The sequence below is a fragment of the Miscanthus floridulus genome, chromosome 4 (genome assembly GCF_019320115.1).
Source record: "Miscanthus floridulus cultivar M001 chromosome 4, ASM1932011v1, whole genome shotgun sequence".
Taxonomy (NCBI): Eukaryota; Viridiplantae; Streptophyta; class Magnoliopsida; order Poales; family Poaceae; genus Miscanthus; species Miscanthus floridulus.
In genome coordinates, this window is record NC_089583.1 from 68,178,110 (window position 1) to 68,202,546 (window position 24,437).

Below are 24,437 nucleotides of genomic sequence, written 5' to 3' on the forward strand. Positions count from 1 at the left end.
CATTTACAATAATTTTATATACTAATTTACAATAATGTAAATACATATTTACGATAGCTGGGTTACTATAACACATGGGAATATTTACCATAACGTTATAGTAAACCACTCAGCAAGGAGTTACTATAATCTCGTAAATTAACATAGTAATTATCGTAACTCAAAGTGGCTACAGAATAAGTTATTTTGTAGCTAGCTACTGAATATACTCTCCCTATATATACACCTTCATTTACGATAATTTTATATACTAATTTACGATAATATTAATATATACTTACGATAGTTAGGTTACTATAACATATTAGGATATTTACCATAACGTTATAGTAAACCACTTAATAAGGAGTTACTATAATCTCGTAAATTAATATAGTAACTATCGTAACTCAAAGTGGCTACAGAATAAGTTATTTTGTATCCAGCTACAGGGTATATATATATATATATATATATATATATATATATATATATATATATATATATATATATATATATATATATATATATATATAGTCGAGTTGTCGCAGCACGACACGTTGACCTCGACGTTCAGGCGTTCGCCCAAGGTCTCACGACGACGCCTGAGTGCAGGCATTACGCCAGAGTGAAACGCCACGAGATGTGACCCGCCCGGATGCAGCAGCGTGCATCCCGCGTTCCCTCTACCTATAAGGGCTGGCACCCAGCTGAGGTCCACTCCAACATCGTGGACACTACTGCTAGCTACTTTCCTGGGAGAGCGGAGAGCCCTACGATCCCCGCGCGCACTACGGAAATTAAAGAGAAGGCGGGCTAGCTTTGCTTGCGTTGCATGCATCTTTAGCTTCGTGGTATCCTTAACTTGTTGGGGCCAGACGCCAGAGAGAGACGAGATGGCAAGGCAGCAGTGGCGGCACGCCGTTGCCACGCTCAGCGTCGCGTGTGCGGCGGCCGTCGTTGCTGTGGCAGCGGCCGAAGGCCCGAGGAATTCGACAGCCGCCACACCAGGGGCCCCGGCCCCGGAGATGGGCCTAGCGCGACCCGGGAACAACGATGGCAAGGCGTACCAGCACGTTTGGCCGGTAACGCAGACAACTTTAGTTTTGACTCTGCTTGCTTTGGATAGGCAAGGTTTTGCAATATATGGCTTCGTTAAGCTATAATTTGGCTTGCTGAATGGATGTTTCCTATATATACAGCCCATGGAATTTGGATGGCGCGTCGTGGTGGGTTCACTGATCGGGTTCTTCGGCGCGGCGTGCGGGAGCGTCGGCGGCGTCGGAGGTGGCGGCATCTTCGTGCCCATGCTGGCACTCATCATCGGCTTTGATCCCAAGTCATCCACGGCGATATCCAAGTGTGAGTCCTACTATTGATTATATATGTACTCTACTCCCCCTTGTGTATATGAACATCATATATATCTATCCGAATGAGAAAGCATAAGTCTTGCTGGTTCTTCAGTAGCATGTACTCCCTACATCATTTCCTAGCAGTGTTGAATGAAAACATCTAGTGATTGTCTTTTGTATAATATACTCTATTTCTCGTCCTTATTAAATTGAGAATTTGATCGATCGATTTTGGGTGGTCAGGCATGATCATGGGAGGGTCCGTTTCAACTGTCTACTACAACCTGAAACTGAAGCACCCGAGTCTGGACATGCCGCTGATCGACTACGACCTTGCCCTGCTCATGCAGCCTATGCTCATGCTTGGGGTCAGCATTGGCGTCATTTTCAATGTTATTTTCCCCAACTGGCTCATCACGGCTCTCCTCATAACCATTTTCCTAGGTGCCCGCTTGTTTATATATATATATATATATATATATATATATATATATATATATATATATATATATATATATATATATATATATATATATATATATATATATCCATCCCTTGTACTACCGTCAGGAATCCATTTTCCAATTAATCACAAATACTGTGATTGACATGTTGCGTCTTGATCGGAATTTGAATAACAGTCACATCAATTAAGGCATATCTCAAGGGCTTCGAAACTTGGAAGAAAGAGACCATAAAGAAAAGGGTAATGTTTGCCAATAAATTTTCAGTGTGATCTTTACGATCACTGATGTTTTACCTTCCTTCCTTCCTTCCTTTCTTCCTTCCTTCCTTTCTTTCTTTCTTTCTTTCTTTCTACTCCCTGTTGCACTAATGGAACTACTTTATCCCTTCGCCTCTTCCAGGAGGATGCAAAAACACAGGAGCAGATATGTAAGAGAGCACCAAAACACAAGGAATCAAAACCTCTCACAAAATGAAATGCTCTTCGCTCCTTACAATAATTTATTTCCCAAAATGTCAGGTAATGAACCAGAGCATGCAACAACAATCCCTATAGAATCCGATGCTACAGCTAATAAGGCAAAAACCACATCAGATGAAGCGGTAAGCATCTTGTACATAGACATCGCTTTTTGAAGCTACAATGATAAGGATCGTCGTGAGATGGAGATTATCGTACATTTCAGACATCAATTCTGAAGAACATTTATTGGAAGGAGTTCGGTCTTCTTGCATTCGTGTGGGTGGCATTCCTTGGCCTTCAGGTCACAAAGGTGAGGATCCCAAATACAAAACTGTCCTTGCCTGTGCTCGTCAATATATGGCATTACACCCTTGGCTTGCTGGAGAACAGCGAACTATGCCTGTCTAAAAGAAACAGGGTCGTCTACTGTAACAGATTTCTCCCCAATCGTTCCTTTGCCACGTAGTCTTCCCTCGTGACGAGATTCTAGAACTCCGACCCTTTTGATGTCCAGATAATATGTGCAGAACTCAATGGCCTCCTCCGTTGACCATCCTTCAACCATGCCCCCTTCTAGCCTGAATCTGTTCCTAACATACCTACTGAAAACTTTCATCAATCTTTCAAAAGAGAACATCTGATGCAGGTACATTGGGCCAAGGACTCTAATTTAGTCAACAAGATGAATAAGCAGATGCAATGAGATATAAAAGTAAGTCGACGGGAAATACATCTCAAGCCTAACGAGAGTTTCGGCTATGTCCCGCTGCAGCTGCTCTAGCGTGGATACATCAATGACCTTTTTTGAGATCGCGTTGAAGAACGAGCAAAATTTTATGATTGGGGCGCGGACCTTTGAGGGGAGCATACCACACAGGGCAACAGGGAGCAGCTGAGTCATAATGACATGACAGTCATGGGTCTTCATAGGGCCATAGTTGAACTTAAGTTCTCTCATGTTCACTAGCCTCTTTGGGTTCACACAGTAGCCCGTTTAAGTTCATTGAAGAAAGAAATAAGCGCACGTTTTTCTTTCTTCTTCAATGTCCATGACACAACTGGAAGTTCGAACTGGCCATTCTCTAGCTCCACGGGATGCAGCTCCTTCCTGATTCCCAAGTGTTGCATGTCCAGACGTGTGGCTAGTGAATCCTTCGATGTCCCCCCGGTGTCCATCAAGGTGTTAAGAGTGTTAGCGCACATATTTTAGTGATGTGCATGGGATCAAGACAGTGGCGTACACACACAGAAATGACGAGTAAGGTAGTTTCCAGAAAACCGATTTTTTCTTCCAAACGCTCCCATCAGGCACTACTACTGCATTGTCCCCCTTCCCAAGGACAACCTCCAGTTTGTTGAGTTCTCGAAGTATCGCAGGCCCGTCTCGATATTTTGGAGCTAAGTATTTCTCAATAGTACCGTTGAAATCTTTTCTATTCCTACGGTAAGGGTGATCCTTAGGTAGGAACCTATGGTATCTCATATAAACTATCTTTAAGTTATTTGGCAGATTTACCGCATCGGTGTCGTCCAAGCACTCGACACATCCATTATAGCCTTTTGTCTTCTCTCCGGACAACGAACTTCGACCTAGCAGGTCGGTGATTGTAGTGATAAGTACTCCCTTGATCGTGACATGTTTTTTTTGTACTTGTTTCAAACATCTGGCACACCCTTTTCAAACATCTCCACTAGTTCATCGATCATTGGTTCCAGAAACACATCGATGTCATTCCCATGTTGTCTTAGCCCTTGGATCAGTAGTGGCATCTGGATGTATGACCGCTTCATATAGACCCAAGGTAGAAGGTTGTATATACAGAGCGTCACTGGTCAGGTGCTATGATTGCTTCTAACCTGGTCGAAAGGATTCATCACATCTATGCTCAAAGCAAACCAAAGGTGTCTTACCTCTCAACCAATATCCTTATAGAACATAGTATTGACAGTCCTCCAGTCATACCCATCGGTAGGGTGCCTCATCATTGTATCTTTCTTACGTTCTTCGCCATGCCAGCGCAACAGCTTGGCTGACTTTACACATGCAAACAGCCTATGCACCCGGGGAGCTATAGGGAAATACCAAACGACCTTTACGGGGCCTCCTCTGGTCTTGGTACTCTCATCTGACGGCCCTTCCTTGTACCGTGGAGCTTCACACTTTGGGCACTTGTCCAAGTCATTATATTTTTCTCCATGGTACAATATGCAATCATTGGAACACGCATAGATTTTTTCAACCTCAAGGCCGACGGTGCCTTACCTCGAGGCTAAGTATGTCTTTTCTGGCAACTCATTTTTTTCTGGGAGCATTTTCCTTATTATACCTAACAGCTGATCGAAACCTTTCTCGCTCAATCCTTTTGTCGATTTGAACTCTAACACATGATGTCGGCTTACAGTTTGCTCATTGGACAATCCCTATACAATGGTGTTTTGCCATATTGTTTCATTTTCTCTAGCTTTCTCAGCTGTCTTTCATTAAGACATCCGGTCTCTACATTACGTAGCAACTGAGAAATGCCATCGTTATTCTCGGTGTCATCAGCTAGCGTGTTCCTAAACACATTATTAACTGTGGCCATAGGTTCCGTGTTGACACCGGGTTCCTCATCAACATCGTGGATGGCTACGTCAGGCATGTCCACATCATCATCGTTTTCCTGCAGAACATTCACACCAACTTCACCATGCATAGTCCATATCGTATAGTTTGGCATGAACCCCCTGGTAATCAAGTGCGATCGTATAGACTCAATTTAACGAAAGTTCCTATGATTCTTGCAATCTTTGCATGGGCAGAAGATAGGGTTCTCATTCCCAGCATAGGCTTTGGCATTGGTGATAAACTAGCTGACGCCATGCATGTACTGCTTGTCCGTTCGAGACTGATGCATCCACTCTCGATCCATCTCTGCAAAAAAAATACTGAGACAGTAATTACAAAGAATTAATAAGAAATCGAGCTTCATGAACAACAATTGTAGCCCGAAAGTACCATTTTTGGAAAACATTATTGTACACTAATTATTGAAAAATTAAAATTGATAGCACTGGCCCTGTAAATTGAAAATCATAGTAAAAAACAATTATTGCGCAATAATGAAGAACATCTATTCTACTCTACTACTAAGAACTAATTATAGCATCACATACTAACAATGATGATCTTGACCACCATGGAATAATTAGCTAGGAATTTAAATGTGTTCATAGACACCAACCGTTTAGATGATGGATTCACCATAATTTAAGCCTTGCATAAATGTCCAATTGGAAAAGTGCTCTCTAGAATGGAGAAAGAACTAGAATGAGAATCAAGCAATGTAGCCATCCAAACGAAGCTAATTAAGCAACAAAATCAAAGGAGTGGATGTTTGTTACTAACCTTAAAGCAAAAAGATCAAACTATTCTTCAAAATCCAAGCACTAGCTTCATGGTGAAGAGCAGCCGCAACAATGGAGGGAAGGGTCCAAATGCACGCCTCTGTTCTCGTGATGGAAGAGAGAAGGAAGGAGAGGACGGCTGCAGCCTTTTTGGGTTGTTGGCTTATCACCGTCGGTTCTTGGCTAGAACCGACAGTGATCGAGCCCAATCACTGTCGGCTCTTGGCTTAAACCGGCAGTGATGAGTGACCGCCAAAACACTGCCGGTTCAAGCCACAAACCGGCAGTGATGTGGTCCTTCACTGTCGGTTTTAACCCAGCCCTAATCATTTTTTTTTATTTTCAAGCTCATAACCGGCAGTGAAGGAACATCACTGCCGGTTCTCACAAATCCGGCAGTGACGATGCCGGCAGTGATGTACAAATCTGGCGTAGTGTGAGTGGGGCTTGGGGAAAAAACCCTTTACTTTGTAGTACTCTCTCCATCCACACGAGAATACAATTATGGAATTATAAATATTAGTAGTATTTCATATAACTTTGGTCAAAGTTTAAATAGTTTGGCTCGTCAAAATGTGAGAATTACATTCTTCTGTGGACGAAGGTAGCAGCTCATTAGTGCAAAATATAGAAGACTAAACTGTAATGTCACAAATTGGGTGGGAGTATACAGTTCAAGCATACTAAGAGATTTCTTTACTAGGTACACCGGATTACTATATAATTGGGTACGGTGGGGCTGCAGCACATTGATCTTACCTCCTCAGAGATAATAGATACAATAATCAATTCTTCCACAATACTGATGGAAACGAATAAAGTTTTCTATATCTGCTACTTCTACCAAGTACGGCTCCTAGAGTCACATGGCAACCTAAGTAAATGGTAGTGAAATAAATAAAGATAACATTATGTTCCAACTGGTTTTTAATTTAATGTGAATGTTATAACTAAAAAAATTATCCAATTTACATATTCAATTGTACAGATTGCTAAATAAATGGGAACGGAGGGAGTAACTCCATATATAGATATAGCTAGTCTCCTGCAGTCCTGCGCTCCTGCCGCCATAACCTCCACTGTGTTCTCCACAAGCACAACTAATATACCTTAAAACCAGCCCAGTTTGCACTGCATATTTGAAAATGAAAAGGAGCTAATAAATCGTGTTGTGGAAAATTAAAAATTATGAATGAAACAGCAAGGAAAAGAATGTATCATAGCTCCTAGCTACATCTGATGTTTCTGCCTTGTTCTTTACAGAACTACGTTGCTTCCTGCTCCGTTTGGTATTGGGTGCTGAATTCCCTCCAGGTAACTCTAGGATTTGAATCTTAATAATCTCCTTATTGCCCAGACATGCCCCCTTCCACTACAGCACATGCATTGAGGAATTGCAAGAGCAATATATAGCATGGTTAATACTGATAACTCCTCTTTCTATTGGTCGCTTGCATGCACATGCAGATCCCAGTGGCAGTTGGAGTGACAGTGTATGAAGCCTACGGTCTAAGAACAGGGAAAAGGGTGCTCTCATCTAAGGGAACCCAGCAGCAAAGTACCCTAAGAATTCGGCAGCTGCTGGTATACTGCCTGTTCGGCATCCTGGCAGGACTCATCGGTGGCCTGCTTGGCATGGGTGGTGGCTTCATCATGGGGCCACTCTTCCTGGAGCTCGGAATTCCTCCCCAGGTACGATCGATCGAAGCAGGGATCAATTTCGAAGAAAATTACTCACGACCATTATTATTCAACAAGTGAATTATACATGTGCTCTATTAATTAAGGACGAAACACCGGAACCATATGAATATGATATGATATACACAGGTGTCAAGTGCTACGGCCACATTCACAATGATGTTCTCGTCGTCCATGTCGGTCGTGGAGTACTACCTGCTGCACCGCTTCCCGGTGCCTTATGGTATATTACCATCAATTATTTCTTCAGTTCCACAGTTTATTTAATTACCCCCTCTGCACCTCACCTTAGGGCATGGGGGCTCATATTTCTTGCCTTGGTTCATGCATTCAGCTGCTTACTTTACGGGCGTGGCATTCGTGGCCGCCATCACGGGGCAGCACTGCGTGAGGAAGCTGATCGCTTGGTTGGGGCGGGCGTCCCTCATCATCTTCATCTTAGCATCCATGATCTTCGTCAGCGCCCTTACTCTCGGTACAGTATCCATCCATGCTTTAATTTGTTGAAGCTGACCAAGATTAAGTATTTAATTTATTGATGATGATGATGAAAACCATATGATCTCTGAATGGCTTACACAGGTGGGGTAGGCATCTCAAACATAGTTCATAGGATGGAGCGGCATCAGTACATGGGCTTCGAAAGCCTTTGTAAGGCGTAGGGACCAAACTACAAGCAAAGAAAAGCAGGGGACGATATATCACTACCCCAGACATGCACATGTTCAAAACCCCCGTCACTATCGGATTTTGAACCAACGGTGGCATATCGGCAGTGATGAGGTCACATCACTGCCGGTAACACAAAACTGACAGTGATATCAAGGCAACACTGTCGGTTCCTGGCGCCACCCGGCAGTGTCTAGCTGTGCCAACACTGCCGGTTTGTGGCTCAAGCCGACAATGATGGTCAAGGCAACACTGTCGGCGAGTGGCTCAAGCCGGCAGTGTTGAGCAAGCCAACACTGCTGATTTGTGGCTCAAGGCGGCTGTGTTGGTCGAGCCGTCACTGTCGGCTGGTGGCTCAAGCCGGTAGTGTTAAGCAAGCCAACACTGTCGGTTGGTGGCTGTAGCCGGCAGTGTTTGTCAAACTATCACTACCGGCTGGTGGGTGTAGCCGGCTGTGTTGGTGAAGACAACACTGTCGGCGGTTAGCTCAAGCCGACAGTGATGGCTTCAACAACACTAACAGCTTCACGTACAAACCGGTTGTGATCTTTTTTCGTATTTTATTGTTTTATAATTTATTTTATATTTTTTTGATGGAATTGGGTTTTGTTTTATATTTGCTACGTAGACCAACAAATCCATCGATATTAAACATTACAAATCCCACGCGATTTATATTACAAATTAGCGGGAACCCCTCGCATTGCAGCGGTCACAACAAAGCAAGCTGAAAAGGGGAAGTTGTTGCAAATTAGGATACTTAGGCTAACAACAATTTGATTGAAATGACAACAGTGATGACCAAACAATATATATTTGTAAAAGCAAGATTGGTCATTACACAGCGAAATGGAGCATATAAGCTGTAAACAAAAAATCTGAAACTTGAGACCATTGGAAATAGAGTGTCCTGAAAGCACACACATAGAGAGTGAGTGAGAAGTAGGCTATGAAATTGAATATTGCAACCTGAACCACAATTATTTTTTTGCTACCTCTCATTACTAATTTCATTTAGCAAAAGGTAGCACGGGTCATCAAGTTTTAGATTTATACAATTAGAAGATATCTAATAATTTGGATTTGACAAAAGACATTAAGCTATCAGATTGACAAGGAACGGCATGATACTAATCTTGAGCTCTCTCTATATCATCTAGTTGATGAAGATTGGCAAGTGTACTAAGACCATGCAGGATCTGTATCTGTATAATAAAATGACGATAAGAATTGATCAAGTTTATACAAAGTAATATGATCAATAAAATGACGATAAGCCTTTTGATTCGACAGGTCAAACTTTCTTAAGTTTGATCAAGTTTATACAAAGTAATATGAATAATTATTTGTTAAAATTGATTTAATATGAAAACATATTTTATAGTTATTCTGATGATACTTACTCAACGTCATAAGTATTAGTACTTTTCGTGTATAAATTTGATAAAGTTTGAATTTATTTGACTCCCCAAGAAATGACTATATTTTTTCTTTACCGAGGGAGTAAGTATCATAGGAAATTGCTCATCTAAGATGGAGTATGGATAGATTGAATATGTGAAATCGAATTCGGATAGCACCATTTATTCGATTTTAATTCCAATTCATACGAATATTATCATTGCAATAAGCTCAAGTTAACGGCTCAAATTTTTGGTCAGAGACTCCACTAGCATGCATTGTAAGTAGGCTTTTTTCATCCTATTTTTCTACCGATACGTTTTTGTTTATCTGTCAAATTCCCGCATAGTGCCCTAAATTTTGCCGGCATACAAACGGTTTGAACCTGGTTATCGATCATATAAAAAAGAAAAACACATCAAAATTAAACTATTCCCTCTTCAAACCTTACACAATGTATAATACGATGCAATAGGAAAATGCCATTTTTTATGAGGGAACGTGATTAGGGGACGGGATGGACGTTTCCCTTCCATCATTAGAGGCATGCAGCATTTCCCCTCCCGTCATTAGGGGCATGCGGATGAAGATTTTTTTTGTTTTTCTATATTTTTTTAATTTATTAAGTAATTCATAAAATACAAAAAATCAACCGCTTTGATTTATTTGAGATATTACCTCCCAGTAGGTAAATGATGTACCTTAGCATTGCCCGTAAACTATAGCTTGACATAGACTCATTATCAGATTCATAATATGCATTGTCATAGCTTACATAGTGATGAGGACATCACTCTTTCGGATGTACCCGCTAATCCTCCAACCGTCATGCAAGGTCCAATGATCCGGGCTCGAATGCGTCAACTCAATTTAGAGGTGAGCTCGTTCTTAAGCGATCCTTTTTATACTTTTGAGAATAGACTACTACCAAATGATGTTATATTACTTAGGAACATTGGAGAGGGTTATGAAGGACTTAGAGGACGTGGTGGAGGCGAAGATAACCAGCAAGGACGTCCAACAGGAACCGGAGGTCCGGTCCAACATGATTTCGAGTCTGCCTCGGCCTCCAGGACCAGTCTGCCTTAAACTAGTCACCCAGGACGCATCCGAACTCCGTTTTCGACGATCCACATATGGATGGAAAACTAATTTGATAAGGAAGCCAATCCAAGTGGTCTCACGTCAAAAGCTCTTCGGAATCAACAGGAATCATCGAAACAAGTCAGAGTCCAGAATCTGTCAGGGTGCTGCGACACTGTCTTTTGATCCGTTGGACCATGTATCGTGTTTGGGCCCATTAGGAGTGCGTCCAGGGGTCTTGCACAACCCTAGAGTCTTTATAAACAGCCACCGCCCCTCCATTAGGGTTTAGGTTTTGCTTAGATTATTTTGTCAAGAATAGTTTTGCCGTTCATCGGTTTATGAGACCTCAACTCCGTGAGATTAATCATTCATCTGTAATTTGGTTGTGTTCTTTCTTGTTCTTGCTTGTGTTCTTCGTTGCGCAGGCAGGGATTAGTCTTCTTGGCAAGGTCAACCTGGTCTGTGACTTGGTTGATAACCAAAGGAGCTGTGGTGCTAAGATTGCAGGGTTTGATCTTTCGATCTAAAGCCGGATCGGTGTGTCATTCTCCGCCACAATGATAGTTACCTCTACCTGACGGAAGATTGGGATCCCCGTTCCCATTAAGCGGTAATCAGAGCTAAGGTATACTGTCAGGTTCACATTTATTCCCTAGTTTGAGTGTTTCGCATTCGTCCCATAGTCCAATGTCATACTCGTTTTTCCAGTCCTAGAACCTACCGCGCCATAGCCTTTGCATATTTCAGCTTCAAAGTCCGTCGTATTGAGTTTGTGTCCTAGTCAAGGTCTAGTTGCTGGTTAGGTCGTGTTAGAGACTAGTTCGTGTGTTTTCCCCATCGTTTCCATCAAATCTTTGCTGTTGTGACCAGTTTTGTGCACATTGTTCCCGTTTTGTCCTCTAATTTGGAGCCAATTCTTAAAACTGATCTAGTTTTCGCATACGAACTCCTATTTCGACGTTCCATATATCAAAATCGATCAGAAATTTTTTTGGATCCGTCCATCCCCCGCTTTGTCGAGGTCGGAGATTTTTAAATTGGTCAAAAAGTGATCACAAGATCCTCTTTTTGTGGTCACAAGGTTTGTGTCGATTTTGAGCAAGTTTTCTGAATTTTCCACAGGCCACGTCTTTCACTTGTTTAAGCTCATATTTTTTGTGGTTACTTCTTTTGTGCTCCTAAGTAAAGGAAAAATATCAAAAAAAAAATACAAAAGTCAAAATTTTCCAAAAAAACAACGACAGCCCCAAAAATAAAAAAAAGAGGGGTAAAAGAGGAACAATATCTAGAGGAGCACATAGAAAAGACCAAAGTGAGCTGTGTTTGTGAGTGCTGTCTGGTTTCTTGTTTGTGTTACTGTTTCCATCCATCATACTTATTTTCACACACCTGTCATCTTGCTATCCACCATACTTTTGTCACACACCTGGTACTTGGAATATTTTAGACCAGCAACGAGAACAAGTACTTTGGACTATAATTCAGCCTTACTTTCTGTTACTGACTTGTGTGCCAGATATACATATTACTTTTTGTGTGCCTTCCAAGCTCCACAAACTCTTCAGATCAGTATAAAAAAAGGGCCTTGCAATCTCGGTACCACTATCTCACAGGTATCATGAACCAGCCGCCGGTTGTACTGCCCACTACTTGCGCTGGTAAGAACTTTGTAAGAGCTTGGTAAGATGCTTCCACTTGCTGTGAAAAGTGACACCACTGCAACCACATAGTCATTTGATAGGGATAACTTTCACCGTTTGTTCCTGTTTTTGTGTTTACAATGGCAGGAGGTGATCAGACTAGAGATAACAATCCTAAGGGTTTCAATGAGTGTGTCAGCCAAGAGCAACTACAAGCTGTTGTAGAGGATGCCCAAAAAAGGATGAATGAGGCCGTCAGGAAGGCCGTCACTGACGCACTCATTGAACTCAACATTGGCAACATCATGGAGAGATTGGACAAACGAATTTCTACGCTAACCGACAAGGTTACTGAGTTGGAAACCTTGGTGGCAGTCAACAACAATGACGTCTCTGGCAGCAACACCGATGGTCTCTTGCCAGAAGACACGATGCATGATGCCGTTGGGAACATAGATCGAGTAGCCTTTCGACAAGCAAGATTACGACGACGTCTTCGCCGCAACACGACAGGTATGGGTGGTGTCCACCACCATCAAGGTAATAATCACCGTGTACCCGATGATTCTTATGCTAAGATTAAGTTCACAATACCATCTTTTTTGGGTCATTATGATGCTGAGGGATATCTTGATTGGGAGATAACGGTAGAACAAAAGTTTAGTGCCCACCGTATGCTTGAGCATCATAGAGTTCGACAAGCTACTAGTGAGCTTAAAGATTTTGCCATTATTTGGTGGAATGGGTTAGCTGCATAGGATGCTTTACCTGGTACAGGGGAAGAATTTAAGGTAGCTATGCATGATCGCTTTGTTCCTCCTTATCATAGAGACTTACGTAAGAAATTGATGCGTTTAGAACAAGGAGATAAATCTGTATAGGATTACTATGGTGAGCTCCAAAAGGGATTGATGCGTTGTAGTGTTGTGGAGGGGAACGAAGATGCCATTTGTCGTTTTTATTCGGGTTTGAGGTGTGAGATTCAGGACATTGTTGATTATAAAGAATTTAACACTGTCAACCAGTTGTTTCAGTTTGCTATGCTTGCAGAAAAGGAATTGCAGGGGAGTGAACAACAGAGCAAGAGCAAGGTCAGCACCACTACATACACGCCACGCTCGGCACCATCTTTGGGGCTGACCAAGCCAACCACCTTTTGGGCGCCTCCACCAGCGAGCAAGCGACCTACAGCCTCTGGAGTTTCCGCTACACCTAAGGCACCTCCCACATGACCTTCAAATTCAGGTAAAAATTCTTTGCAGGTGCCTACCAAGAGTTCCTCATCTGTTACATCGATGGGACACACTTCGGGCATTCAGTGCCACCACTGCCATGGCATTGGCCATGTGCAGAAGGACTGCCCAAGTTAGTGGGCATATATTGCTATAGAAGATGGTTACATTAGCATCTCTGACATTGAGGATGAAGAAGACCGAGATGCAGTTGAGGAGGACGGCGAAGTCCTTGGTGACGAGGCCACGGCGGCCTATAGGAGCATCATTGTACAGCGGGTGCTCAGCTCACAAGTCTAGCAACCTAAGAAGCTACAACGCCATAACTTGTTCTAGATTTTCTTCGTCATCAGCGACCGTCATGCACATGTCATTATTGATGGAGGTAGCTGCAACAATTTAGTAAGTTCTGATTTGGTCAAGAAGCTTAACTTGACCACACGCCCACACCCACGTCCATACCATATTCAGTGGCTAAATTATTTAGGTAAAGCAAAGGTAACACAAACTTGTAGAGTATCATTTTCTATTGGTTCTTATGTTGATACTATTGATTGTGATGTGGTACCTATGCAAGCTTGTTCACTCTTATTGGGTCGTTCTTGGGAACATGACAATGATGCTACACACCATGGTAGAAGTAATAAATACACTTTTGTGCATAAAGGAAAGAAAATTACTTTGGTACCTTTGACCCCTGCTCAAATTGTACAAGCTGATAGAGAACGCGCTGCTAGTTTGAATGATGTCCAATCTGAAAATCAGCAAGTTGCTAATTCTATTTTCCCACCAAAAAGGATAAGTCTACATCTATTTCTAAGGCTAAGGAGATTAAATTGAAGGGTGGTGTTATGTTTGCAACAAAATGTGACTTTGTTGAAATTTCTGATGATGATATTTGCTATGCTTTGGTATACAAACGAGCTATGTTTTTGCTTGATGATATTGTTAGCTCGGTGCCTCCTGCTATCACTAACCTTTTGTAGGAGTATGAGGACATTTTTCCAGCTGAGATACCCCTAGGGCTGCCACCTATGAGAGGAATAGAGCATCAAATTGATTTGATTCCGGGAGCAACCTTGCCCAACCGTGCTGCCTATCGAACCAATCCCAAGGAGACTAAGGAAATTCAGTGGCAAGTCCAAGACCTTTTGGAACACAGGTATGTACGTGAAAGACTTAGTCCTTGTGCCGTTCCTGTACTTTTGGTTCCTAAGAAAGATAGAACTTGGCGTATGTGTGTTGATTGTAGAGCCATCAATAATATTACTATTCGGTATCGTCATCATATTCCTAGGATAGACGACATGCTTGATGAGTTGTGTGGTTCTATAATTTTCACTAAGATTGACTTGCGAAGTGGCTACCACCAGATTAGAATGAAACTTGGAGATGAATGGAAAACTGCATTTAAAACCAAATTCGGGTTGTATGAGTGGTTAGTTATGCCTTTTGGTTTGACAAATGCACCTAGCACTTTTATGCGCTTAATGAATGAGGTTTTAAGAGTTTTTATTGGTCATTTTGTGGTAGTTTACTTTGATGATATATTGATTTATAGCAAGTCTTTTGATGAACATATGGATCACTTACGTGCTGTTTTTAATGCTTTACGTGATGCACGTTTATTTGGTAACCTTGAGAAGTGCATCTTTTACACGGATCGAGTTTCTTTTCTTGGTTATGTTGTAACTCCACAGAGAATTGAGGTGGACGAGATGAAATTGAAGCCATTAAGAGCTGGCCAGTTCCCCAAACTGTCACACAGGTGAGGAGTTTTCTTGGTCTTGTAGGATTCTACCGCCGTTTCATCAAAGATTTTAGCACCGTTGCTGCCCCATTGCATAAGTTGACGAAGAAAGGAGTGGTGTTCCACTGGGGAAAGGCACATGAGGAGTCCTTTGACACTTTGAAGGACAAGCTTACAAACGCACCATTGCTACAACTTCCAAACTTTGGTAAGACTTTTGAGCTAGAATGCGATGCTAGTGGAGTTGGTATTAGAGGTGTTTTGATGCAAGATGGTAAACCCATTGCTTACTTTAGTGAAAAATTGCATGGCCCTATTCTTAATTATTCCATGTATGATAAGGAATTGTATGCACTTGTTCATTCTTTAGAGATGTGGCGTCATTATTTGTGGTCTAAAGAATTTGTTATTCATTCTGATCATGAATCGCTTAAGTATCTTCGCTCTCAAAATAATCTGAATCATAGGCATGCTAAATGGGTTGAATTTATTGAATCTTTTCCTTATATTATCAAACACAAGAAAGGAAAGGATAATATGATTGCTGATGCTTTGTCTAGAAGATATACATTGTTGTCCCAACTTGATTGTCGGATTTTTGGTCTTCAATCAATAAAAGAACAATATGCGCTTGATCCTGATTTTAAGGATGTGTTGCTTAATTGTAGAGAGGGATGTACATGGAATAAGTTTATGATCAATGATGGGTTTTTGTTTAGAGCTAATCGCCCTATGCATTCCAGTTGGTTCCGTTCATCTTTTGTTGTTGCAGGAGGCACATGGAGGCGGATTGATGTGACATTTTGGTGCCAAGAAGATGGAGGAGGTGCTGTCCACACACTTCTTTTGGCCAAGGATGAGGCAAGATGTAGAGCGGTACATGGCTCGGTGTGCCACATGTCAAAAGCTAAGTCGCAGTTGAACCCACATGGTTTGTATATGCCTCTTCCTGTTCCTTCTACTCCTTGGGCTGATATATCTATGGATTTTGTGTTGGGTTTGCCAAGGACTAAGAGGGGGAGGGATAGCATTTTTGTGGTGGTTGATCGTTTTTCTAAGATGGCATATTTTATTCCTTGTCATAAGAGCGACAATGCTGTTCATATTGCTGACCTTTTCTTTCAAGAAATCGTTCGCTTGCATGGTATGCCTTCTACTATTGTTTCAGATCGTGACGCAAAATTCTTGAGTCATTTTTGGCGCACGTTGTGGAATAAATTAGGGACCAAGCTGTTGTTTTCTACAATATGTCATCCCCAAACTGATGGGCAAACTGAGGTTGTGAATTGAACATTGTCCACCATGTTGAGAGCAATTTTGAAGCACAATTTGAAGATGTGGGAAGAGTGTTTGCCGCATATGGAGTTTGCATATAACAGGGCAGAACATTCCACCACCAAGGTAAGTCCTTTTCAGGTAGTGTATGGTTTTAACCCCCGTGCTCCTATTAATCTTTTGCCTTTACCTACCACTGAGAGAATACATAGTGATGCTAGAGAGCGTGCTGATTTTATTCATAAGTTGCATGAAACAACTAAAGCAAATATTGAAAGAATGAATGAAAAGTATAGAATTACTGGTAGTAAAGGTAGAAAAGAGAATAAACTTGAACCGGGTGATTTGGTGTGGTTACATTTGAGAAAAGATAGATTTCCTGAGCTATGTAAGTCTAAATTAATGCCAAGAGCAGCTGGTCCTTATAAGATCATGAGAAAATAAATGATAATGCCTACAAACTTGAGTTGCCACCCGAGTTCGGGGTTAGTCCCACCTTTAACATTGCAGATTTGAAACCTTATTTGGGAGAAGAAGATGAGCTTGAGTCGAGGACGACTCCATTTCAAGAGGGGGAGGATGATGAGGACATCACTCCTTCGGATGTACCCATTGATCCTCCAACCGTCATGCAAGGTCCAATGACCCGGGCTCGAATGCGTCAACTCAATTTAGAGGTGAGCTCGTTCTTAAGCGATCCTTTTTATACTTTTGAGAATAGACTACTACCTAATGATGTTATCCTGCTTAGGACATTGGAGAAGGTCATGAAGGGCTTAGAGGATGTGGTGGAGGCAAAGATGACTAGCAAGGACGTCCAACAGGAACTAGAGGCCCGGTCCAACATGATTTCGAGTCTGCCTCGGCCTCTAGGACCAGTCTGCCTTAAACTGGTCACCCAGGACGCATCTGGACTCTGTTTTCGACGATCCACATATCGATGGAAAGCTAATTTGATAAGGAAGTCAATCCAAGTGGTCTCATGTCAAAAGCTCTTCGAAATCAACAGGAATCATCAAAACAAGTTAGCATCTAGAATCTATCTAGGTGTTGCGACACCGTCTTTTGGTCCGTTGGACCATGTATCGTGTTTGGGCCCATTAGGGTCGCATCTAGGGGTCTTGCATGACCCTATAGTCTTTATAAATAGCTGCCGCCCCTCCATTAGGGTTTGGGTTTTGCTTAGATTATTCTGTCAAGAACAGTTTCGCTGTTCATCGGTTTGTGAGACCCCAACTCCGTGAGATTAATCATTCATCTGCAATTTGGTTGTGTTCTTTCTTGTTCTTGCTTGTGTTCTTCGTTGCGTAGGGAGGGATTAGCCTTCTTGGTGAGGTCAACTGGTCCGTGACTTGGTTGATAACCAGAGGAGTTGTGGTGCTAAGATTGTAGGGTTCGATCTTTCGATCTGAAGCCGGATCGGTGTGTCATTCTCTGCCACAACGATAGTTACCTCTACCTGATAGAAGATCGGGATCCCCATTCCCATTACATAGTGTACTCCCTCTTATCCAGTTTATAAAGTGTCTTTTGGCGTAGCATGGTCTCTTAAATTACACTTTGACCATTTATTTGTGTTATGTTATATTATTTATGATCATAACTTATGATTTATTGGATAGTCCATGCAATTATAAATCTAATGGTATCAAGTTTATATAACAATAGTCAAAATTTGTTAGCCAAATTATTAGTCAAAGATTGTAAAGTAGTTTGACTCTTAACGTAAGCACAATGCCTTGTAAACTGGACTAGAGCGAGTATTTTTTGTTGTTTAAAATTGATGACGTATAGGGGTCATTTGGAATGGCTCCCGGGGCAACTCTCGTAGCCGTTTTCAGCTCCGGCTACCAACGCGACCAAATGGATCCTCTTCACCATCAAAGTCACAGAAAATATACTGAGAGGATAGGAGACAGAGTGTGGGAGCTTCAAATGGTAGCTTCACCTGACTCCTTCCTTGGATGTGTGGGCCCAGGACATGCGCCGCGCCGCCTACTCCCTCTCGTAGCATGCACCGCCGCTAGGCTAAGCCAAGGCCGGTGTTGGTGGCGCTGGCTAGTGGTGGTTCTTGCACGCGCCGCTGGTGCTAGGTGCTGGTGGTGCTCGTGTGCCGCTGCTCACCACAGGCTCCGACCCCGACGGCTGGAATCGATCGGCCTATGCTTCCCCTCCCCTATGTTGTAAATGTATGTTTTAGGTGTTTAGTCATTTCAAAGGTATGTTGCAGTTGTTTCTTATAGGTTATGCAAAAGTAGATCGGGAATATAGCACATGTTGTAAGTATTTTAGAGGCATGTTGCAAGCGTTTGTTCAAAATATTTAATCTATTCCAGATGTATGTAACAAGCGTTTTGATCCGGATGCTTGCATATGTTGAAACAATGTGTTCCATATGTTCTTTCTATTTTAGACGTATGTTGTAGGTGTTCTATCTAGATGTTGCATATGTTACAATGACGATGTTGCAAGTGTATGTTCCAAATATTTTATCTATTTTTAGTCGTATGTGCAATTGTTTCATCCGAGTGTTGCAAAAGTATATCTCAATGAGGGTTGTTTGGTGAGGAAGAGAAAGCTAGTGTGGGAGCCATGGCAGTGTTGGCTGTAAGCTAGCGGCAGCGCTCCACCGAAGGATGCACACGTATCCATGCTAGCGCACATGGCCCATTCTCGTTGAAAGCCCCTAGATTGGTTTTTGGCTAATTGATGAATCCTATTTGGACTAATCCTTGTATCTAAGTGTGTGACTAGATAGGATGGTCCAATCCAAGTGAAGGAGCTAAGTGGCACTCATGGATGGAGATGGCCATATGAAATGAAGTCCATGGTGGTGGTGTGGACATGTGATGATGATCAAAGCTCTAGGACTTGGAAAAGAAGAAAGAGAAAAACAAAATGGGATCAAGGCTAAGGTGATATCCATAGGGCCATTTTATTTTTGGTGATCGAGACACTATAGAGTGTGATCACATTTAGGATAGATGGTCATACTATTAAGAGGGGAGCTCTTATTAGATAACTCGATCATCTAGTGCCACTGGGTGTTGGAATAGATGCATATGCATTTAGGCCTAGTGCACAATTGGTGAGAAGTGAATATCCTTTGAAAATGTTTGTGAAAATGCTAACACACTTGCACATGATGGTGAAACACTTGGAGTGTTAGCACATTTGTAAGGTGGTGAGAAAGGTGAAGAAAAGGAGGCAAAACTAGGCTTGGGGTGCTGCCACGGGGGCACCGCCACCCCTTGTTCGGTGAACCCACCAATCCTATGACGGTGACCGGCTGGGAGGCCGAGAGCAGCGGTTGCCCTAGGGCACCGCCACCCCCTGTCCAGTGGCACCGCCACCCCTAGGGTGGTGCCCACCTAGACTTGGCCAAGAGCAAGCTGAGTGGGAGTTGGCACCGCCACTAACGATGTACACTGCCCCACATGTGATGGTGCAATGCTAGTGTGTGTCCGGTGCCACTGCCACATTCTTCTAGGGCAAAGGAAAATGGTGGGGGCATCACTGCGGTGTTGGTGCTTCTTAGCGCAAGCGCCCGGAAATACTGTTGTAGCACTTTACTCAGTGGTATTCAGGGTATCGTATTTACATGAGGAACATAGGTGTAAGTAGTCTCTTAACTAGTTTACCTAACAAGAATTAGAAGAAGGGTAGGTTGGGTAGTGAGGTTCTTCTAATGGTAGAAACCTTAAGCGAAGATAACTTTGCTACTATAGACTTACTTCGGGCACCGAGTTGCAACTGGTCTGCTAGTCGATGTCGGTCTATAGCTCTACGTCGTATCTAAACGTGGGGGATTAAAAGGATGGATAGGGTTGTCACCACCTACCGCCTACCCCTAAACCAGGGGATATGAGGCAACGAAGGTGACTTGTAGCTTGGACACCACGTCTATGCTATTGGTCACTACTCTAGCATTGGCTAGGAACTTTCATCTTTATCAGGAGTCCTCTACTAGAGCACCTGTCACGAGGACGATTGGCAAACCCGCAAGTAAGTAGTAACAATGATAACTTTACTTAAGGGATCAAACCAAAACATGAACATGAACTTCTTACTCCAAGTAGTAAGACAAACATAGAGGTACAAGTGTAGAGGCATCCGACAAGTCTAGCACTCCGTCCACCTAATGTACAAGGCCTTGCTGAGTACAAGAAGTAGAGGGCACCACTACTCTGCTATTCCTCTAAGTCTTTCCTCTCTCACTCCCTACTCTAGTCTAGCTAGAAGCTAATGAAATGTGTGTAGCCATTCTTCTTCTTCATTGTGTATGATGATGATTGAATGTGGAGAGGGGGCTCCTTTTGTAGCTTGAGTATGACAGTTTGCTCATGTATTTTAGGAAAGCCCCACATGCAACCGCCTCCTAGAGCATTAATTGTACCACCAGAGAAATTGTGGGGCTAGGCGGAGCTGGGGGCGGTGCAACCGCACCTAGGGTGCGGTCAGTATTGCATGCCTAGCCACTACCTTCAGCATGTGGGCTCCTAGCTAGGCTTGGGCCTCTGCTGTGCTGGTGTTCTGCCCTAGTGTGGGGTATGAATGGGCTTTTGCATATGTTTTGCTTGAATGCACCTTTTTGATTGTGCATTTTGGTGTATTTTCATACTTGTGCCTGCAAAACATGTGATGTGAGGGGTTCTTGTGCCTTACATGGTAGAGCACCAAAGGAAACTCTAGTGGATTGCTCAGTGGCTTATGTGATCCTCATCTTGTGTTGGTTGTGCAGGCACCCGGTTGTGGCTTTGGCGTATGATGCCAATTAGCATCTGAACCTCCAAGTGAGTGAATCGCCACAATAAGGACTAGCTTGCCGGCAAGCAAGTGAACCTCAGTAAAAAAATCTTGTGTCATCTTGTCAGAGGATTTCATTGGTTATCTTGTGATTAATTGATTGGTTTCATCTTGTGATTGTCTCATACCTCGACACGTCGGTATAATCATCATCATCCCCTCTTGTATTTACATTTCTAGTGTTGCTTCGCTCTTTAGTGTAGTTAGTCTTGAGAGCAAGCTGTGTTAGGTCTAGTGGTTAATGAGGCTCTTTAGTTAGTCTTTGAGAGCTTACTAACTTAGTGTAGTGGCATAGCCTTTGTGTGGATAGACTATAGATACTAGAATTGTGGTAGGTGGCTTGCATTTTTAGTAGGCTAGCGCAACACTCGCTTCGCTTCATATTTGTCTAACCGGTTTGTTAGGTGTTATTGTAGAAATTTTTATAGGCTATTCACCCCCCTCTAGCCATTAGAACCTTTCAAGTTGTATCGGAGCCGTGGTCACCGTGATTTGAGGCTTAACAACCTTCAATGTCAAAATGGCTCAAATCAACAACACCAAGAAGCCACCCCAATTGGATGGCTCAAATTGTCCATATTGAAAGGCAAAGATGACCACCTACACCAAGTCAATCAATAGAAATGTATGGAAGGTGGTGGAGACCAAAGAAGTGCTACTCCAAAACAACGACATTGCTCTTAGTGCCATTCATGATGCTTTGGATGAGAGAACATTTTGGCAAATCTAGAACAAACTTATGATGATGGATGTGATAAGAAACATGATAATGAAAATAAAAGTGATAGTGATGATGATGAACCAACTAAGGATGAACTACTTGACCTGTTAGATGATGCTAAGGAACATTTTGACATTAAGAGAAGGGAATGCAAAAGTTTGCGTAAGGAACTAAAGCCCTTAAGCAAGCCTTTGATGAGCTCAATGCATCTCATGAGAGTCTAGAGGAAGCCCATGAGAAGCTTAGCAAGGCTCATAAGAAGCTTGAAAAAGCTCATCATTCGTCTCTACTTGATGAGCAAAATGTAAAGGAGCATGTTGTAACATGTGATGTGGGCTTAACTTGTGACATAATTGATGAATCTTTATATAAGCCTATCATTGTTGCTCCACTAACCATTCTTATAGCACTTCCACTTCTAGCTCATCTAGTACTGATGGTTTCACTTGTGATGCCTCACTAATGGTCGAGAATGAGACACTCAAGAAGGAGGTAAATAAACTCACTTTTGCCTTAGGTGAAGCCTATGGTGGAGAGGACCACTAGCTTATGTGCTTGGGTAGCCAAAGAGCTTGTCTCTACAAAGAGGGATTGGGCTATACCCTAAGAAAGGAAAGGCAGTCTTTGCTCCTCACAAGACTAGTTTTGTGAAGAATAATAGTCGGTTTTGTACTAGTTGCAAGCAAGTTGGTTATAAAGAGCATGAGTGCAAGACCATGAACAAAAATGCTAATGTATCCTCATTATGCTTAATTCTTTCTATGTGCTTACCAAGGGTACTAATGGTGTGAAGGCTAAGTTCATTGGTGCACTATGGATGGGCTCAAAGAAGAAATCCATTTGGGTGCCAAAGAGCTTAGTAACTAACCTTCAAGGACCCAAGCAAGTTTGGGTACCTAAAAAGAATTGATCTTCTTTTGTAGGTCAATTATAAAGTCAGAGGAAGGCATTGGGTTCTTGATAGTCGGTGCACTCAACACATGACCGGTGATGCAAGAATGTTCAACAATATCAATACCAATGGCAATGATGGTTATGATAGTATCACATTTGGTGACAATGGCAAAGTCAAGGTCAAAGGGCTTGGTAATATTGCAATATCCAATGACATGAGCATTTCCAATGTGTTGCTAGTTGAGAGCTTGAAACTTCAATTTGCTATCCATGACTCAATTGTGTGATCTTGGATTCAAATGAATATTTGGAGTAGATGATGTAGAGATCATAAGTGTAGATGGCTCTAATTTGATCTTCAAAGGCTTTAGATATGAGAATCTATACTTGGTTAATTTCAATGCTAGTGAAGCTCAATTGTCAACATGCTTCTTCACTAAGTCTAGTATGGGCTGGTTGTGGCATAGAAGGCTTGGTCATGTTGGAATGAAACAATTGAATAGATTGGTTAACCATGACTTGGTTAGAGGTTTGAAAGATGTTGTGTTTGAAAAGGATAAGCTTTGTAGCTCTTGTCAAGCTGACAAACAAGTTGGAAACACCCATCGAAGAAGAGCATAATGAGCACTAGCAAGGCATTTGAGTTATTGCACATGGATTTATTTGGGCCAACACAATACACTAGCATTGGTAGAAACAAATATGGCTTTGTGTTAGTGGATGACTATACAAAATACACTTGGGCATTCTTTCTAGTGGACAAGAGTGATGTATTTGCAACATTCAAATCATTTGTTAAGGGCATATACAATGAATTTGAAACAACCATCAAGAGAGTTAGAAGTGACAATGGTAGTGAGTTCAAGAACACTAGAATGGATGAGTTATGTGATGATTTTGGAATTAGACATCAATTCTCGGCCAAGTACACTCTACAATCAAATGGCCTTGTTGAGAGGAAGAATAGAACACTTATTGACATGGCAAGGTCTATGCTTAGTGAGTACAATGTGAGTCAATCTTTTTGGGCCAAAGCAATCAACACGGCTTGCTATTGTAGCAATCGTTTCTATTGTCACCCATTGAAGGAGAATACACTTTATGAGCTCTTAAATGGTAGAAAGCCCAACATTGTATACTTTCGGGTATTTGGTTGCAAATGCTATATCTTGAAGAAAGGCACTAGATTGAGCAAGTTTGATAAGAAATGTGATGAAGGATTCATGCTTGGATACTCAACCACTAGCAAAGCTTATAGAGTTTAGAATTTGGCAAGTGGTACTCTTGAAGAAGTTCATGATGTTGAATTTGATAAAACCAAGGGTTCCCAAGATGAGAATGAGAATCTTGAAGATGTTAGAGGCATTCAACTTTCAAGTGCCATAAAGAACGTGGATGTTGGTGACTTGAGGCCTAGGCAAGTGATTGATGAAGATGATCAAGGGCAAGTGCTCTCTAACTCAAATGTGCAAGATGATACAAATCAAGCAAGCACAAGTGACTCTCATGATAATAAAGAAAATCAAATGGCTAGTACATCATCTCAATCCAATGAGCAAGCAAGTGCAAGCAACAATGTTCCAATACTCTAACCAACCAACTGCAAGAGATAT

General features: G+C 42.1%; 1 protein-coding gene across 1 annotated transcript; it reads left to right on the top strand.

The window, feature by feature from the left end:
• The first annotated feature begins 750 nt into the window (after positions 1 to 750).
• Positions 751 to 8,333, top strand: LOC136551633 (sulfite exporter TauE/SafE family protein 3-like). The gene is made up of 12 exons (XM_066543188.1): positions 751 to 1,064; positions 1,182 to 1,341; positions 1,578 to 1,778; positions 1,976 to 2,040; positions 2,201 to 2,228; positions 2,320 to 2,402; positions 2,486 to 2,572; positions 6,913 to 6,963; positions 7,117 to 7,341; positions 7,480 to 7,573; positions 7,685 to 7,825; positions 7,933 to 8,333. Exons 1-12 carry the CDS (start codon positions 876 to 878, stop codon positions 8,010 to 8,012), a joined length of 1,404 nt encoding a protein of 467 aa, XP_066399285.1. The 5' UTR covers positions 751 to 875; the 3' UTR covers positions 8,013 to 8,333.
• Positions 8,334 to 24,437: the final 16,104 nt, after the last annotated feature.

Coding starts and splice junctions, on each gene's coding strand:
- LOC136551633 (XM_066543188.1), top strand. CDS start 876: ATGGCAAGGCAGCAGTGGCGGCACGCCGTTGCCACGCTCAGCGTCGCG. Junction 1,342..1,577: donor ATCCACGGCGATATCCAAGT/GTGAGTCCTACT, acceptor TTGGGTGGTCAG/GCATGATCATGGGAGGGTCC. Junction 7,826..7,932: donor CGTCAGCGCCCTTACTCTCG/GTACAGTATCCA, acceptor TGGCTTACACAG/GTGGGGTAGGCATCTCAAAC.